The 16606-nt window shown below is 40.1% G+C and overlaps 1 protein-coding gene across 2 annotated transcripts in view; it reads left to right on the top strand.

Annotated features, from left to right (window-relative positions):
• Positions 1 to 16606, top strand: part of LSAMP (limbic system associated membrane protein) — a 589224-nt gene that overhangs the window by 541793 nt on the left and 30825 nt on the right. For both annotated transcript variants that reach the window (XM_058555836.1, XM_058555837.1), the window contains exons 4-6: positions 5066 to 5200; positions 14616 to 14736; positions 15221 to 15369. In XM_058555836.1, coding sequence (XP_058411819.1) covers positions 5066 to 5200; positions 14616 to 14736; positions 15221 to 15369 — 405 coding nt within the window. The remainder of the gene's footprint in view (positions 1 to 5065; positions 5201 to 14615; positions 14737 to 15220; positions 15370 to 16606) is intronic.

The raw sequence follows: 16606 nt of genomic DNA, 5'->3' as shown, positions 1-16606 counted from the left end.
GAAAAAAAAAAGGAAAACATGAAATGTGCTATAAGAACAGAAACTTGTTACGGCATTTGAAGTGAGCACAGGAAACTTCAAATGGCATCATTGATTCTCGATCCTTTTTTCTTTTCTTTTTAGAGGTAGAAGTTCATAGCTTGCTTTTGCTCACCCTCTTCACTCCCTTTTCCAACTATAAACCCACACAAACACACACGTCCATACACACATACCCTGCAAGACAAGTTCCGTTTCTTTGCTTTTTATTAATCTGTATATGTATTTGTATTTATAGCTAATGTGTTTACAGCCACTTACTTGTAAATACTCAAATTTAGGTGAGTAAAGGGAATTTCAACCCCATTTCAAGCTCACCTTCCCTTCTGTGAAAGAATAATCTACAGAGATCTTATAAGACTCTTCTCAGAATAGTGAAAAAAACATGACTCATCCATTTCCTAACATGTAAGAATCCCTGGAATTCTACATTTTTAAAGTCACAAAACACTCAAATTTAATACATTTCCTGAATTTTATTGCCTGTATCTCAAATAAAGGAAAAGAAAGACAGATACCATAATGATTATTAGGGTGTAGTCTTTTTTTTTTTATTCCAAATAGGGCACTGGCTGTCATGTCCTGGGGAATTTTCAGGAATAGACCGGCTCTGTTTAGCTAGCAAATATTTGGGTGTTAGTGAATTTGTGTGCTGTTGCCTAAAAGTTAGAGTGAATGATTACATGTAAATAAATAGCTGTTTGCATGTATGGGAGTGAGGGAGAGGGGGGTGGGGGTGTGAGGAGAGAAAGGGAGAAAGAGAGAGAAGATCCATGAAAATACATTTAATTTCAAATGGCTGCTTGTTTTCAAATGCTTGGTTGACCTTGGAAATCTAAATAAATCAACATTTTGAATGTGAACTCTACATGTTTCACCAAAGCGCAGTGCTCTGAAGGCACTATACTCAGAAGGTAGCACCTGGCATACTTTAATTGGAGTTATTCCTGGCTGATTTGCCTTTATATTAGGGAACACGGAAGAGAATACATTCCTCCTACCATTGGCGCTAGGCCCTTCTTCCTGACTTATGAAGAAATATTAATAGAACTAATATGTACAACTTGAGTAAACAATGACTAAAAGGGGATATGCTAATTATGTGCCAGAGTTGAAAGGTGCATATGCTAAGGATGATGGGGAGTTATTTAGCCTGGTAGTGAATATTGCCAGGAGACACAAAAGCACATTAAGCTAAGGGAGGTTTAAACTAAACACCAGATCTCAGAATAAATATAACACTCAGCGATGTGAGCAAGCTTGTGGAAATAGGTTGAGATGTTTAAAATGCCAAAATATTGAAATTTGCATTTCAAGTAAACATTTATACAAGGGCAGAAAATAATAGATAGGAATGAGAGAAAAGTCCACATTGTAACCACAGGGCTTTATTCCACCAGAGAACTTAACAACAGCTTAAGTGTCACATTCTGGACTGAGAGTCTTCTCAAGGTTGAGAAAGTAAAGAGAAACGGTGACAGGACACGTGGGTTGAGAGCAGCTAGTCAGAGTGAACTGAAAGAATGAGAGAAAAGGTGCCTTGATGGGGACAGACACATTGGGGCAAAGGGGAGGAGCAAGAGGATGTGAGTGCATTTTAGAATTCTGTGACTCAAGGGTAAACGTGGTGTATTCCATCTCTTGAAACAACAAACTGCAGTTGATCAGATGAAAGGAATGGCATTATGCCTGTTTCCACCGGAGGCTCTGTTGGTGTCTCTACACTTTTTTCTGAAACAATAACTGCACACAGCAGATATATCCTTAGAACATGGCCAGAGATGCCCCATGCAGCCTTTCAACAGCAGAGTACTCAGCACACCCTTTCTTCCCTAGTAAAAATGGTACTTGGTTAGGATCATTAAAAGGGAGTGGATTTATACAGCAACTTCTCTTACAGAAGTTCTTAGCCATCTTTCAATACTTTGTTCTCTTAAGCTATATGACGTATTGAATCTGACTCTAGTTTCTGCTTGTGTTTCTTAATTCAGTTCAGCTAACTCAATACACATTTATTAAGTAATCTGTGCCAAACCCTGTGCTGGTTCATGGGGATATTGCAAGTAAGACATGGTCCTTGAGGAATTTACAATCTGGTTCTTTGGCTTTCTAGCAAGAGAAAAGTTCCCTTTTCCTCTCATATCACTGTAGAATAATGAGAAATGTTCAAGTGAAGTAGGAGAGAGAATGCATTGTGAGCAAAGTCTCCTGTGGGTGCAAGAAAAATAGACCAGCAAGAAGTTCCAGGAAGTATAAGAGTTTAACTGGAGGATCAAAGGGGTAGAAGAAGAATGACAAGAAGAAGGGCTCAGAGATGTTATTTACTATTTTAAAATCTTGTCAAGCTTGTTGGATGAGGGAAGACCATCTATTTTCTCTTGCCTATGTGTGGTTTGCACCTTGAGACTCCTCCATCTGATGAAACAGCTGTGTACATTGTGTGCTGGAGCGAGGCAGCCATCAGAGTGGAGGAGAGCTATCACGGGAAAAGCAAGATCTTTCTGCCTATGGGGGAGAGGGGCGGCGCACTTAATCGAAAACTCCTCCTTCATCCTCAGGTAGTATTAGGGGAAATTCTTCCTAGAGATGTGGGATTGAAAATTCATCCCATGATGACCTGTTTTATTATCTGCTTCTCAGGAAAAAACGAGATTATTAATATCTACATTGGCATATAAGAATCCCAGGTCCAAAACCCAATAAATATTACTTTATTTTCTCTAGTTCTTCTTAATGTTTACTCTCATAGGTGCCATCTTCCCAAACTGGTAGGGCCTCAGTTGATGCTGCTAAAAATCATCTTTCCTTCTCCTGGAACTGGTTTAAATCTTTCGAATATTCAAAATGCAAGGTAGGGATCCATTACTACCATATCTAGATATTTTATGGGAATTGAAAATAATTTAGTGTTGTTAACGATCTCCAAGAAGACTATACTTGTTCTCTCTTTCTTCTACTGACAATTGCTTAAGTAGGAATAAGGTTGATGAATGTGGGGGTGGGGCAGAAATCCTAAACCATTCTGAAATCATCTTTAACTGTTTTTTCATTATAATCCACCATTATTCTCAAAATCAATAATGCTGTCTTACTGTAAATCCCACCTTTGCATTCCAGATTTCTAATGAGCCTATACCTATTTTGGCCTGCAATTGTCAAAGTTGCCATTTGGCTTCAGGGTATTTATATTTAGCTAGAAGATTCTTAGCATCAATTAGTTGGCATGATTCTCAGTCCATAGTTGCAAGTTGCAGGAAAGATCTTTTTTTTCCTCCAAGTCCAAATTCTCCCCGGCTAATCCAATAAAGTGGACTATTACCCTTTCTAAGGTTTCTGTTTACTTTCCTACCACATTCTACTTCTGTGGCATGTGAAGTAACCTCTGACTACTTGCCTGAATGTGGAGAAGAAAAAAGGCAAAAACACAGACAGGAAAATAAATTATCCTTTTATAAATAATATGCAGCTATATACTTATAGATTAATTCTAAAACATTTTCAGTAGAAGCATGTGCTAGATAATATGCAGGACTCCAGAACCAAATAATTGTATATAACTATTGCCTTTTTGTTGTTGGTATTGCAAAGTTTCCTCAGAACTAATGATAGTGACAATTGACAGAAGACTTGAAGCTTGGAGTATTCGTGACAGTTGTGTTATAGAATGTTATCAAAGAGGCCCTTTGTTCTATTGGGAGCCTCGTTAACAGGCTTAGCTGACATATTTAGACAGTGAATTTGTCTCTGTGCTCACTGTCTGTTATGTTGATTTGGCCATCAGGGAATTTGCAGAAAGGGAAAACAGTTTGTGGCATTTGAGCAGAGCTATTAATTGGTACCATTTAGTGTAGGATGACTAGAAGCAAGATTTCTTCATGGTGGCAAGACTGTGTTCTTTAGCACCCTCCCCAGCTGCTCTATCCTAACTCAACAGCAATGGGGTTTTGTAAGTTGGGGTGAGGGGTATTCAATTTAGCTAAAGTCCAAGCTCTTCCCCCTGCTCAACCCCTTTTCCTCTTCATCTTCTCTTTCCCCTTTTCTTTTCCCTCCCCCTCTACTTCCCCTTACTTTCTCTCTTTCTCTCTCTCGCACTCTCTCTCAGAAGAAAATCATTTAATCAATTATACTCTACATAAGGGGAATTAAACAAGCCTGCCTGTCTTGAGATTTCTTAACTAAAATGGACATATCTAACTTTGTGGAACTTTCCAAAAAGGGCCTCCAGACCCCTAATCCCACCTGGTTAAGCCAATGCTATTTAGCTCCCTATCCCTTCCCCCATTGACACAGTCTATCACAAAATGCACCACCAGCAGCACATTCTCATGGATCTGGTCCATGGCTTGAAAGCCTCAATGATGATGTAGTTTGACACTGAACCAGGAAACCATAACTACAAGACGGGGTTTAGAACATGAGCTTTGTGTACAGTATTCCACATAATCTGGGGGAAAAGAGTGACAGTTTCTCAAAAGGAAGCCATTTGTCCTAATAACAACTTTTTGAAAGAGTGCTTTGCAGCATGGTGTAGTTGATGATATTAGTGCTTCAAAGGTAGCCCCTCCAAGTCCTTTAAAACTTGTATGTTCCTCCCCCCGACTCCCTCTTTGTTCTAAGCCCTTAACCAATAAAGCTGGGTGTAGATATATAAACACTCTGGCTTCTTGACTCTCAGTCAGGACAACTTCAAAGTGGGAAATGTGCCGTCCCCAGAGCTCCCTGAGGGATTGAGGCAAGCTGCCCTCTGTGGGACGTGACCTGGCTTTGCACCCTCACTTGCCTTCTTTCTCTTCCAGGTCCCATCTTCCCACTCTGCTACCAGTTTTTCCTGAGAACGCTTCCTCCTTAATCACTTTCACATGACTTTTTGTCTTGGATTCTGCTTCTGTGGAACCTGACCTCAGACAAGCACATTGTCAAATTATTGAAAAGCCATGTAGATTTATTGCTTCTAAAAAGAAAAAAGAGGTGATCTGCTGCATATTTTAAACTTTAAAAACCAATCATGCAAACCTCTATTTTTCAGGAAGAGAATTTGAAGGAGAAGAAGAATATCTGGAGATCCTCGGCATCACCAGGGAGCAGTCAGGCAAATATGAGTGCAAAGCTGCCAATGAGGTTTCCTCGGCGGACGTCAAACAAGTCAAGGTCACTGTGAACTGTGAGTATGGCAGGAGCCAGCAGGTGCTGTGTGCTCAGGACCCACCTCCACCTCCAGCTAGCTGTAAAGATCCTGTTAGCAAAGGAACATTGCATTTCAAGCAGATGCCCCTCTAGTCAGGGATGCACATTTGTACATTGGACACATCCAAGGGCAGGAGTTGGTCTTTGAATGTGATAAATCAACTCTACCAACTCTAAATATAAGCCATAATGCATTTAACAACACTCTCTGTCTGTTACTCAGACTACAGAATTAAGAAAACATGATCAGACAGCACTAGCATTTCTGGCATTCACTATTCTGGTCTTTGAGGAGACCAAGGTCATACCACTTTGGAAAAAGCAACAATTCATACCTGCTTTAACTGGAATTTCCATCTTAATGCATTGTTTGTCAGAAGGGAATAATCCAAGATCATATTTTATCCTCTGCTATTTAATTGGCCTTGGGAATAAATTCAAACCACTGTGGTCAGATACCCTGGGTCCCCAATGGTTACAGGGATACTTGATAAGTTAATTTTGGTTATCTATTTGTCCCAAAGTATGGGCATTAGAAAGGAAAATTTCACTAAGATGCATAGGTAAGTGGGCATACTTTGAACTCCTCAGATGAAAGGATCCTTAGATGTAGTTCAAAAGATGGGGGGCAGGGCAGATCCATATGATGTGTGTCACCCAGCAAAGGAATAAAGAGAGGTCGCTTATCCTGTTCAGTTAGGAGTGACTTTCCACATCATTCAAATTCAAGTTCCCACATCACACAGTTGTGGCTAGTGGCAGGGACAAAGGATGTCCTGACAGTTCTTCCTTCTTATATCTTTAACACATACATACACACACACAAATATGCATCCTACACACACACATACACACATATGCACATATAACACACGTATACATGTGCACATGGGCACACAAACACACATGCACAGACATTTTAACCCATATTTGAAAATATGCTTTTGACTGTGATGAGTTACTTTGCTTTTCCAAAGTGACACAGAAAGCGAGGGTAAGAAAAAGGATCCAAACTCCAGCCAGTTTGATTCTAAATCCCATGCTCTCAGGAGAACGAGGAAGAGAAGGAGGAGTTTTCAATTCTTAGTACCTACTATGTGCCGCACTGGATTAAGGGGTTTACATTTGTCATTTAGTCCTCATAGTAAACTCATGAGATAAACATCATTAGTCTGACTTTAAAAGTTTGGAAACTGAGGCATAGAGAGCCGAGGAGACTTGCCTTAGGTGCCCCATCTATGCTGGGCTGCACTGCTTCCTGTGGCCTTGCTCCAGCCTTGCAGCCTTCTGAAACAGACAGCGAAGTCTCCTTCACACCATACCTAGGAGAATCCAACACATAGAACTCTGCCCTAGATATTTAGGGCACTCATCTCCCAGAAGCAGGGGGCTGCAGTTCACGAGCTCTGAAGTCCTTTTATCCTATAGCTGTCTGCGAATTTTTTGTAATAGAGATTTGAAATGCCAGTATTACTATTCTTTTCCAGTACTGGGTGTGTTTCAAAGACACATTAATGATCTCAATGTTATAAAATGCTTTAGGACCTTTTTTCCACATGAAAGGCAATTTCTCCGGGTGTTTATATAAGTTTATAATTAGGTTAGTTAGCTTCTTTTATGTACACACAGCCATGCCATCATCTTCCACCTCTTGTCTGACTTTTGGAGTTAAGATTTCATTTTCTCTTAATTGACCTTCATCTTAATTAGATTTCTGAAAGTCCAATCATGGAGTACATAGAAAATATTTATGCTTCCATTGTGTGAAACATCAAAGTGGTCTGCATTGCAGATGGTTCCCAAGATCAAAGCCAGACGCCTGGGCCCTATTATTATTATCGTAATTAGTCTGACATTGCTCCTTCCTGACTGTCCCCAAAATGTAACTTAGAACAGAAGAAAATACTGATAATTTTCAAGGAAAAGGCTTTTATGAAAATGTGAGCCTTTCCTAGTGATGAGTGAACCACAGAAGAATGTGAACAGAACCTTGAGATTCTAAAAAGACACCTCATAACAAATTATGTGGAAATACGTAATAAGCTTAGTCAAATATCCGGTATGTCCTAACCAGCAGCACCTAGCACATCCCTGACTTTCTAAAAATTGCTCAGTAAATGTTTACTGAATGAATAGGCGAAAAACTCACAGGTAAACTCTGCCCTCTCAACATTTCTCCAAACTTTGCAAATGATATTAGTCACAAATCAGGAGGTATATTCTAATATCTATTTCCTTAGGAATCACCTTTTTACCAACACTTCATAAGCTGTGTTTGTGTTATATTAAAACAATCAGCCATTGCACCTGTTGTCCTGTTCAAACAATTCGTCGTACTTAAATGTGGTTTTATTAAGTAGATGAAGTCTCTGAGATTAAATTACAGAACCAGGTCTAGCTAGCAAAACTCATTCATACTGAGACTATCCAGGATCACCTTTGTCACTTCATCTAAGCCTGCCTACTATGAAAATGTCGCTTTATTTAAACTGATTCCTTTTCCTTTCCAAAACACAGGGTTTAGAATTAGGTCAGGGGATCTAAATGGCTAAGATAATTAATTGCTGAATAGTTTATTGTAATGAAACAGACCCTGAGTACCACTTTAAAATATATCCCAGTGCCGGTAATTTTCTCCTACCAGCATGTCATTTATTCAGTTGTCAACAGATATTTGTTGCAGGGCACTGAGAAGCAAGAGCCGTAAACAAGAGAGACATAACAGTTTCTCCTGTTTAGCTCACAAGCTGGATTCTCCGGTCTCTTCTTTTTATTTCTCTTGGATAATCCCTCTCCACAGTTGATCGACAGCATTGCACATAGTCATTTGACATGCCAAGTCTATTTTCTAAGTGGTAGGAGGTCCAGGAGTTTACAGAAGCTAAATTATTGATCTGAAATCTCTTCTACTGAATAAACTCAATAAAATTCTGTACAATAGACAGGATTTCTGATTTCTTGTACCTTACTTATAGAATAGCTGGCTAATTTCTTCCAGATATCAGCCTTTGGGACAACTGTCCTTTCATTACAGGTTCTAGGTGTAATCTCTCAATTTCAGTTCTCACAGTGCACTAAAAATAGCTACTTATGGGTTTGTCTCATCCTAGCGCCCAGTGTCTCAAGGATAGGATCTAGTGCATAGCAAATGTTCAATAAATATAGGCTATTAATTTTGTTTGGGCTCCCATTATACTAGACTCTTTTCCTATTTCTGGAGAAATTCTTCTGCCCCCAGCTGTCAAGCCTGCCCCCCGCCCTAGTGACCAGCCAATATTCCTACCTTCTCCCTTCCCACAGCTATCTCTCCAACTAGGTTAACATCGTCACTCTTTATCACTTTTTTTCCCTCTACTTGTCTCTCTTTGAACTCAGCTCTGCCTTCACCCTGGTGTCCAGAGCTAACCAACCCAACATAGATGCTGGGAGACATGGGATGCTGGCATTTCTAAAGCTCACCCTTACATTTGATAGCCATTTATTTAAAGGAAGCAGAGGTTACCTGCCATAGAATCCACAGTTGGGACTGGAGAAATCTGTTGTCTACAGATAATATATATGTATTTTAACTGGACTCTTCAGTGCTTTGATTCAAAAATCACCTAATAATGAAACCTTAGGAAAATAACTGCTCAATATGGAACCAGACTGGCTACCTTCTCTAGCTATTCATAGCTATACCTATCCATTCTCCATGCCAACTGTTTGTTTCTTCTTGTATTTGGGATGGTTGTCAGTAAAGACCCATCCTAATGCTTATGAATCTATTATGGGATCTTCAACGGAAATACTCAGTAAGAATCCAGACTACTGCAATTATCTACCATAACTTTGCAATGTGAAAAAGAACCATAATTTTCTGAGTATCTTCAGAGTATCAAAACTATGCTGAAGATTTTGTATGATTCACTGTAATCATCACACTGACAGTAGCCAACCAAAGAGGGAGGTGTATTGATCCTGGCCTGCCCCCATGAGGAGGAGGATTTACTTTATCGCTGACATTGTTTTGTATGTTTGGTTTAGTATTGCTGGTACATGGTGTTTAAGAAAAAAGACAACTTTGAGTCAGTTTTTTTATTGTTTCTAAATTCTCTAGAGACAATGCCTTTCTTATTGCCTGCATTCTCTGCCCCCACCCCGTTAGTCTACCATTGCACACTAACCCTGGGAGATAATCGAATCATCCTCATGCAGAGAGGATAAAAATAAAGCTCAGAGAATGTAAGCATTCTCTGCCACAAAATCAAAGAACAGGTGAGTAATAGAGTTGGGACTCCAACCCAACCCGAGCCTAACTCCAAAGCCCTCTTTCTTTTCAAGACACCACGTGAATAATAGCAATAAAAATAATAACTGTAATCACTTCAGGTGTTAAATTAAATCTCATATACATGATTTCATTTGATCTTTACATTAAACCTGGGAGACAGGTAGGCAGGTGTCATCGTCTACATTCATAGGTGAGCAGCTCCGGGAAGTCAACATGTCATCCCCAGGAGGTGACAACCTAAGTGGCATAGGCAGAAATTGAGCCCACATCCCCTGATTTCTAATGTGGGTTTATATCCACTATGTCACTGCATATTGTGCCATTTTTGGTACCCTGTAATAGCAGGAATATGTAGCAGTTACCTCTCAAGCTACCATCATGCTCCCCTAAATGGTATTTTTCCTTGTTAGGCATTCACTTCTCTCTAAAGGAACTCATTCATATGGAAGCACAGAGATCTTCAGAGCATGGGCTTTGGAACATGGGTTCAAATCTAGACTCCATCAAATGCTGACAATGTGAATTTGGACACGTTAGTAACCCTCTGTAGATCTGTATTCTCATTCACAAAATAAGGTTAATAATCCTTGCCTCCTAGGGCTACTGTTTGGGTGAAGAGAATGTCTAAAGCCTAGTAGAGTGCTGACACATGGTAAATGCCTATAAATTGAATCCTTTATTAAGAATTTTGTTGTTTTATACTATTATTCCAAATAGGAGGAAGATTAAATGAATTACATTCTGTTTTCTAGAACAATGTCATTGTTATCTTATTCATTTTAATTGAAAGAGTCTTGTTATTGGTGATATAAGAAGAAGAAAGCCCTTATTAATATTTTCAGAACCCAGAATTTTGAAGTAATAAAAGCTGGAAGGGTCCTTTGACAATCGTAAGCTATTCCAAAGTCACATAAAGAATAACAATGGACGTCCATGCAGCATTTTGGTAAGCCACATTTTTACTGTAAACATATTTTAAGCAAGGACATCTATTATTTTAACTACACTAGGCATGGTGAAATATGATTTGCAATAATTTCCTTAGCCTCACCTATACAGAATTCATTACAAATGAATTTTGAAATGTTCATTTTAATAAGCCATGAATGAACAGACCTGCACCATTGTGTCATTTGAGAAATATTAGAAGCATCGAGCTCTTCATACATTTATCATTATCTGTGAATTTACCCTGGTATGAGAAACTTCCTGGGTTTTCAAGAAGAGAAGCAAATATTTGGCCTTTGTTATTGACCAGTATCATCCTGTCCCAAGACTAATGCACTTTAAAAGTGTTCAACCCTAGGGGCCGGCCCCATGGTGTAGTAGTTAAGTGCGCGCATTCCGCTGCTGGGGGCCAGGGTTTGGATCCCGGGCGCACACTGAGGCACCACTTGTCAGGCCATGCTGTGGCGGCATCCCATATAAAGTGGAGGAAGATAGGCACAGATGTTAGCCCAGGGCCAGTCTTCCTCAGCAAAAAGAGGAGGATTGGCATGGAGATTAGCTCAGGGCTGATCTTTCTCACACACACACACAAAAAAAGTGTTCAACCCTAGTTCACTGCCACCTTTCCCGTACTGGCATCTCTGAGGAGCTAATAAATAGCTTACTACTTAGCTATTCAGGCTCTGAACAAATTGAGAAATAAGTAAAGGAGACATATGGGAGGCCCAGTTGCCCCCATTGTTAAAGATCAAGATGGTTAGAGGAAGTGGCTTAGTGTGGTCAACTTACCTCCCCAAATGTGGCAGCCCAGGGCTGGGGTAGGCATGCCCACATAAGACTGGGAAGGAAAGAACCTGAGTCAGACTCCAGTGTGAAGAAGCAGAGAGGAACCTCTGTTCCCTGCCAAAAACTTTGTCCCAAAAGGAAGAAGGGGAAGAGATGAGCCAAACAAACCCAGTTTGTTCTTCCCAAAATTTTCAGTCATAAAAAAATCATTCCTTCCTTCTGGGTCCCAGGGCAAGGAGATATACTAAATAAGCTCCTGCCACATAAAAGGAAACATCTAGAGTGAGGAAGAACTCTGCCATAAAATAGGGATCAGTATTTCTGGTCCCATGGTGAAGGGGCTGGAAGGCATCGCCATGGCCTTATTATGTTGAGGTGCCACAGCTATGAGTGCCAGAGGTGGAGGATGGAAAGTGTGGAATCTTGCCCAAGTAAAGACTGGTTTAGCAAAGCGGTAGTCATCATTAAGGACTTGTCACTCATAACCACGTGGATCCAGAAAATCACAAATACTGGTTAAAATTCATTTTATAAATTGAGAAATTGAACAAACCAATAGAATCACAAGCAGAATTATCTCTCCGACCAACATGCTTTGTGGCGTCACTGGCTGCTTAAGAACCTGATACAGGAGCTGGCCTGGTGGTGTAGTGGTTAAGTTCATGTACTCTGCTTCAGCGACCCAGGGTTTGGATCCTGGGCATGGACCTACACACTGCTTATCAAGCCAAGATGTGGTGGCATCCCATATGCAAAGTAGAGGAAAAGTGGCACAGGTGTTAGCTCAGGGACCATCTTCCTCAAGCAAAAAGAGGGAGAAAGGCAATAGATGTTATCTCAGGGCCAATCTTCCTCACCACCACCACCACCACCAACAACAACAATCCAAAATATAAAATACAAAAAAATAATAACCTGATACAGTAAAGAGGTGAGGACAGTAAACTAATATTTATTCAGTGTTTTACTGTTTGTCACCTATCTCTCTTCTTATGTATCTTATCTCAGTGGATGGCATCACTTGGATGCGCAAGCCAGACACTGGTGTTATCAAGCCAGACTCCTCCTTTCCGTCACCCTTCACATCTGATCTTGTTGATTCTGAGGCTTCCTGTCTCTCAATCTCAAACCTGTCCGTTCTCTTCTAGTCCCTTTATCACAAACCTAGTGCAGCCTATCTCTGGATTCCTTCCACAATCTCCAAATGGACCTCCCTTCCTTTGGTTCCAACATTTTATAGTTGAGGAAATTGAAGTTATGTGACTCTAGACAAAGTACTAAACTCTCTAATGAGGAAGGACCCTGAGGGACAGAGCCTGGATTTGAGCCCAGGTCTATCAAACTTTAAATCCAAGCTCTTAACCTCTATTCAATGCCCCATCCCTATACAAATACCTTCCCACCAACACCACTACTACCAATTATTGCATTATCCTTTGAACTAATGTGCTCTAATGATCTATATAACCAATCATACAAAGAAAGAATTTTAAATGGTACTTTGGTGATCGTTTTAAGCTAACTCTGTCTTTTAAAAGATGAGAAAGAAAAATCTCAAACTGGTGCAGACACTTGTTCAGATCAGAGTTCTGGTTAAGAGAAGAGTCCAAATCAGACCTCAGATTTCCTATTTCTGACCGCTAATCCTGACTCCTAGCCCATAGGCTAGATAAATGAGTTAGAATTTTGAAAGTTAGCAATTTAAGGGTTAAATGAGTTATGAGTATGAAAATATACTTCAGTCATAATGATACCAACTGCCCATTTGTGAAGAATGGGCAGTTTTCACTAGCATTGGTATTTTTTTAAAGCTGGAAGGGACGCTATAGGTCACTAAAGCGTGGTTCCCTCATGTTATAGGTAATAAGACAAAGGCTCAGAAAGACAGTGTGTGATGGCAGGTCTGCACAACCAAACTGAAATCAAACTCCAGGACTCCTAGTTTCCAATCCAGGGTCCTTTCCACTCATCATGTTGCCTTTTTGTGCCTATGCAAAAAACGAGCAGATAAGTCTAAAGGAAAACAACAACAAAAAGCCCATCTGGCACGTCTGTCTACTCTCGGGCTGGCAGTGCTTATCCAAATGAGTTCCAACTCCTCCTCTCTCTGACAGTGATTTAAAGATGTCCGAGCTGATGTGAAAATGAAATGGGGGAAAAACTTGCAGACTAACCTAGTGCTTTTGTACATCATTTTTAACTAAGATCAGAGTCTTCTATAGGCAGAAAACTCTGAAAATAGTTTTTGAATATGAAGAAAAAAATTCAGAAATAAATGAGTTGAACTAGGTGCTGAAGAGCAGAGATTTAAATGAATTTTATATAGTAGAGTACACTTCACTATTTTCCCTAAATAAGCTTTTTCCTATACAAAGTCTAAAGAGATTGTTTGGGTCTGTTTTTCCCATGAGCACACAGCCAAGTTGTCATTTTCTTGCAAATGACCTTTGGACAGAAAAGTCCTTTTCTCCTTGAAGGTCCGTAACCTGCACAAACCCAGAATCACCAAGCAAGGAGCTTGAGTCTACCATTCTAGCTCGGTCATGTGGATTTGTAAACACTTGTTCCACCCTCTGTACGACTGTTTGAAAGAATCATAGGAAATTTGAATGTCAGATGTGTTTCTTAGCTCATTTCAAGCCTGTTACAGTTTTGTAGGTCCAGAGCTAAGCAGAAAAAATCAAATGCACAGCTTCCAGAGAGAGTGGAAGACTGATGCACCAGGAAGGCTTCTGTGCACCAGAATAGATTTCCAACTGCACTCTCACACATAAAAGCACAGTTTACCTGGGTCGTGGCAGTAAGGGAACACATAGGAGGAAAAAAGGCAAAGTAATCATCTAATATTAGTTGGTTTTTCTGAATTCCTGCACAAATATCAGGCTAAGCTTGGGTTGGGAGAACTTCAGCCCTGTGTAATTTTCATCAGACTTCATGCTCCCGTCTCAAACTATAACAATAATAATAATGATAATGAAAAATAAAAATGCTCAAATTCATACCTTTTAAATCCCAAGTCCTCTAGCATCACCGCTTAATTTATGAAAAGAAAACAACTATGCAAATATTACCATCTATGGTTGGAATAATTGATGATCTATTGAAGGAGGGAAAAAGAAATCCTGGATTCCATTTCCATAAAACCCTGTTAAGTGCCCCATCTAAGTAAACCAAGTCTGTGGTTTCATTAACAATCTCTTCGTTTTATTTAGTTTTCTAGTGATAGTCTCATTCAGCTGGTCACATAATTCATGTAAATGGAGCTTTAAGACTATTCTTTTCCTGCTTGTCTCCAATCAGATTGTCCTTTCTAATTCTTTCTCGCGTGGAAATTTGGGAGCGCCCTCTGACTCTCATGTAAACTATATGCCTGTCCTTCCTACAGATCCTCCCACCATCACAGAATCCAAGAGCAATGAAGCCACTACAGGGCGACAAGCTTCGCTCAAATGTGAGGCCTCAGCAGTGCCTGCGCCTGACTTTGAGTGGTACCGGGATGACACCAGGTATGTGCCAAACCTGCCTTCCCCCACTGCTCTGCTAGCTGGGCCTAGGGGCACCAGAAGCTTTAGTGACAAAACCAAGCCCTGCTATAATTATGCAGGCCTATTCTATTAGACTCCTCCTTTTCCAAAGCTTCCTATCAGGTGCTTTGGAGCCTGTAGCTCTTAAGCTGAAGCCCCAAAGCACTCAGGTTGCATGCAGAGTGAGGTAGCTGATTCAGTGGGTAGCTTCCACCTGCATGTCTTTCTTGCCGAGTGCAGAAACCAAAGCCCAATGAAACACATCCATTTCTGAGTCTTCTCTGTCGATGGACATTGATTCTGACAACATGCGATTATATGGTTAAAATGAGAAATTGAGCAGGGAATGACAAATGCTAACTTCTTCCTTTCTCTCCTTTTTCCTCCAATATAATGATGACAAAGGAATTACTACTCCAAATCTTCATCAATGTTTCTTTTTACTCTTCTGTTTTTGAACTCTTAGGATAACCAGTGCCAATGGCCTTGAGATTAAAAGCACGGAAGGCCAGTCCTCCCTGACGGTGACCAACGTCACTGAGGAACACTATGGCAACTACACCTGTGTGGCTGCCAACAACCTGGGGGTCACCAATGCCAGCCTGGTCCTTTTCAGTAAGTATGCCAAAATGGGCCAACTTGGGAGAACAAGTGGATTGAATTCTCCCATGGAAAACTTGCAAATCATTCCTCATCTATTAAAAGTAAACTTGTACAAAAGTCAGAATGTAGTCACTGAGACAAAAACACAGGTTCTCAATCCCTATGCATAAGGCAAGATGTACAAATTGAATAACCTCTCTCTGTTCCTAGCTTACTTTTGATAACTGTCTTTGTTTTTTGTTTATTTGTTTAGTTTTGGTTTTTTTCTCTGGTTGGTTAAAACATAAGAATATTCAGAGAACACAAATTTGTTTGGTGATGGTCTTTTTAAGGAGCAGATGTGATGTAAGATCCTGGAAAAAGGATGGTGGTTAAAAAATGGCAGTGATGAGAGAGATTGAGGAAGAAACATTCAGTGAGGATGAATAAGGTCCTGGGAGAAGGGAGAAGCTGGAAAAAGAAGGTGTATTTTTAACAACACGAGAGGAAAGGTGGAATGAATGATGAAAACATAATATAAAATCTGAAGGAAGAAAAATGGTTGCAGAAAAGTTTCTATATGACAGCAGGAAACATTACTTGTCTGATGTATTTTTGGAAGAGAGATGGAAAGGTAGGAGGGAGGAGCATTTCTGAAGACCAAGAAGATCCTACAGGCAGACTGAGGAGGGATCAGTCACTTTAAGTTACCGATGTTAGTAGGAGAGCCCACCTTGGAGCCTTGCCCATAGCAGCAGGTTACTGTCAGGTACCTGACCCCCTGCCCTGTTGGCCTCGTGGCTATGAGCACAGAAGCGAATGACCCCCGAGAAACAGAAGAATGATGGGTAAGATCAGGGGAAAATGATAACATTTGGAATAGGGAAATGTTTGTCAGAATAAGTAAAACAAACAAAAAAGTTAGCACATGCTGGGCCAGAAAGTTCATTTGCACTAAAGGAGGCAGTCCAAAGAATTTACTATTATTATTTTGGAGTAGCAAGCTACTCTTGCAATAGCAAGGAGGTTTTTTTCTGCACAGGTTCAATTGGGAAATCTAGAAATACTATGACCAGGAGAGATGTCTCCGTCTTGCTTTATTCAGTTTAGATGAGCCTTCAAGAAGGATTTTTAGGAGAAAATTCAATTTACGTGAGAATTCTCTTGAAATGTAGTATTAAAGCCATTTTTAAACTGCTCAAGATCCAACACTACTAATAAAAAACAACCACCACAAACTATTCTAAATCTGACCTTCAGTTTCTCAATC

The sequence above is a fragment of the Diceros bicornis genome, chromosome 15, assembly GCF_020826845.1.
Source record: "Diceros bicornis minor isolate mBicDic1 chromosome 15, mDicBic1.mat.cur, whole genome shotgun sequence".
Classification (NCBI taxonomy): Eukaryota; Metazoa; Chordata; class Mammalia; order Perissodactyla; family Rhinocerotidae; genus Diceros; species Diceros bicornis.
This window is presented reverse-complemented; position numbering and strand designations above follow the sequence as displayed.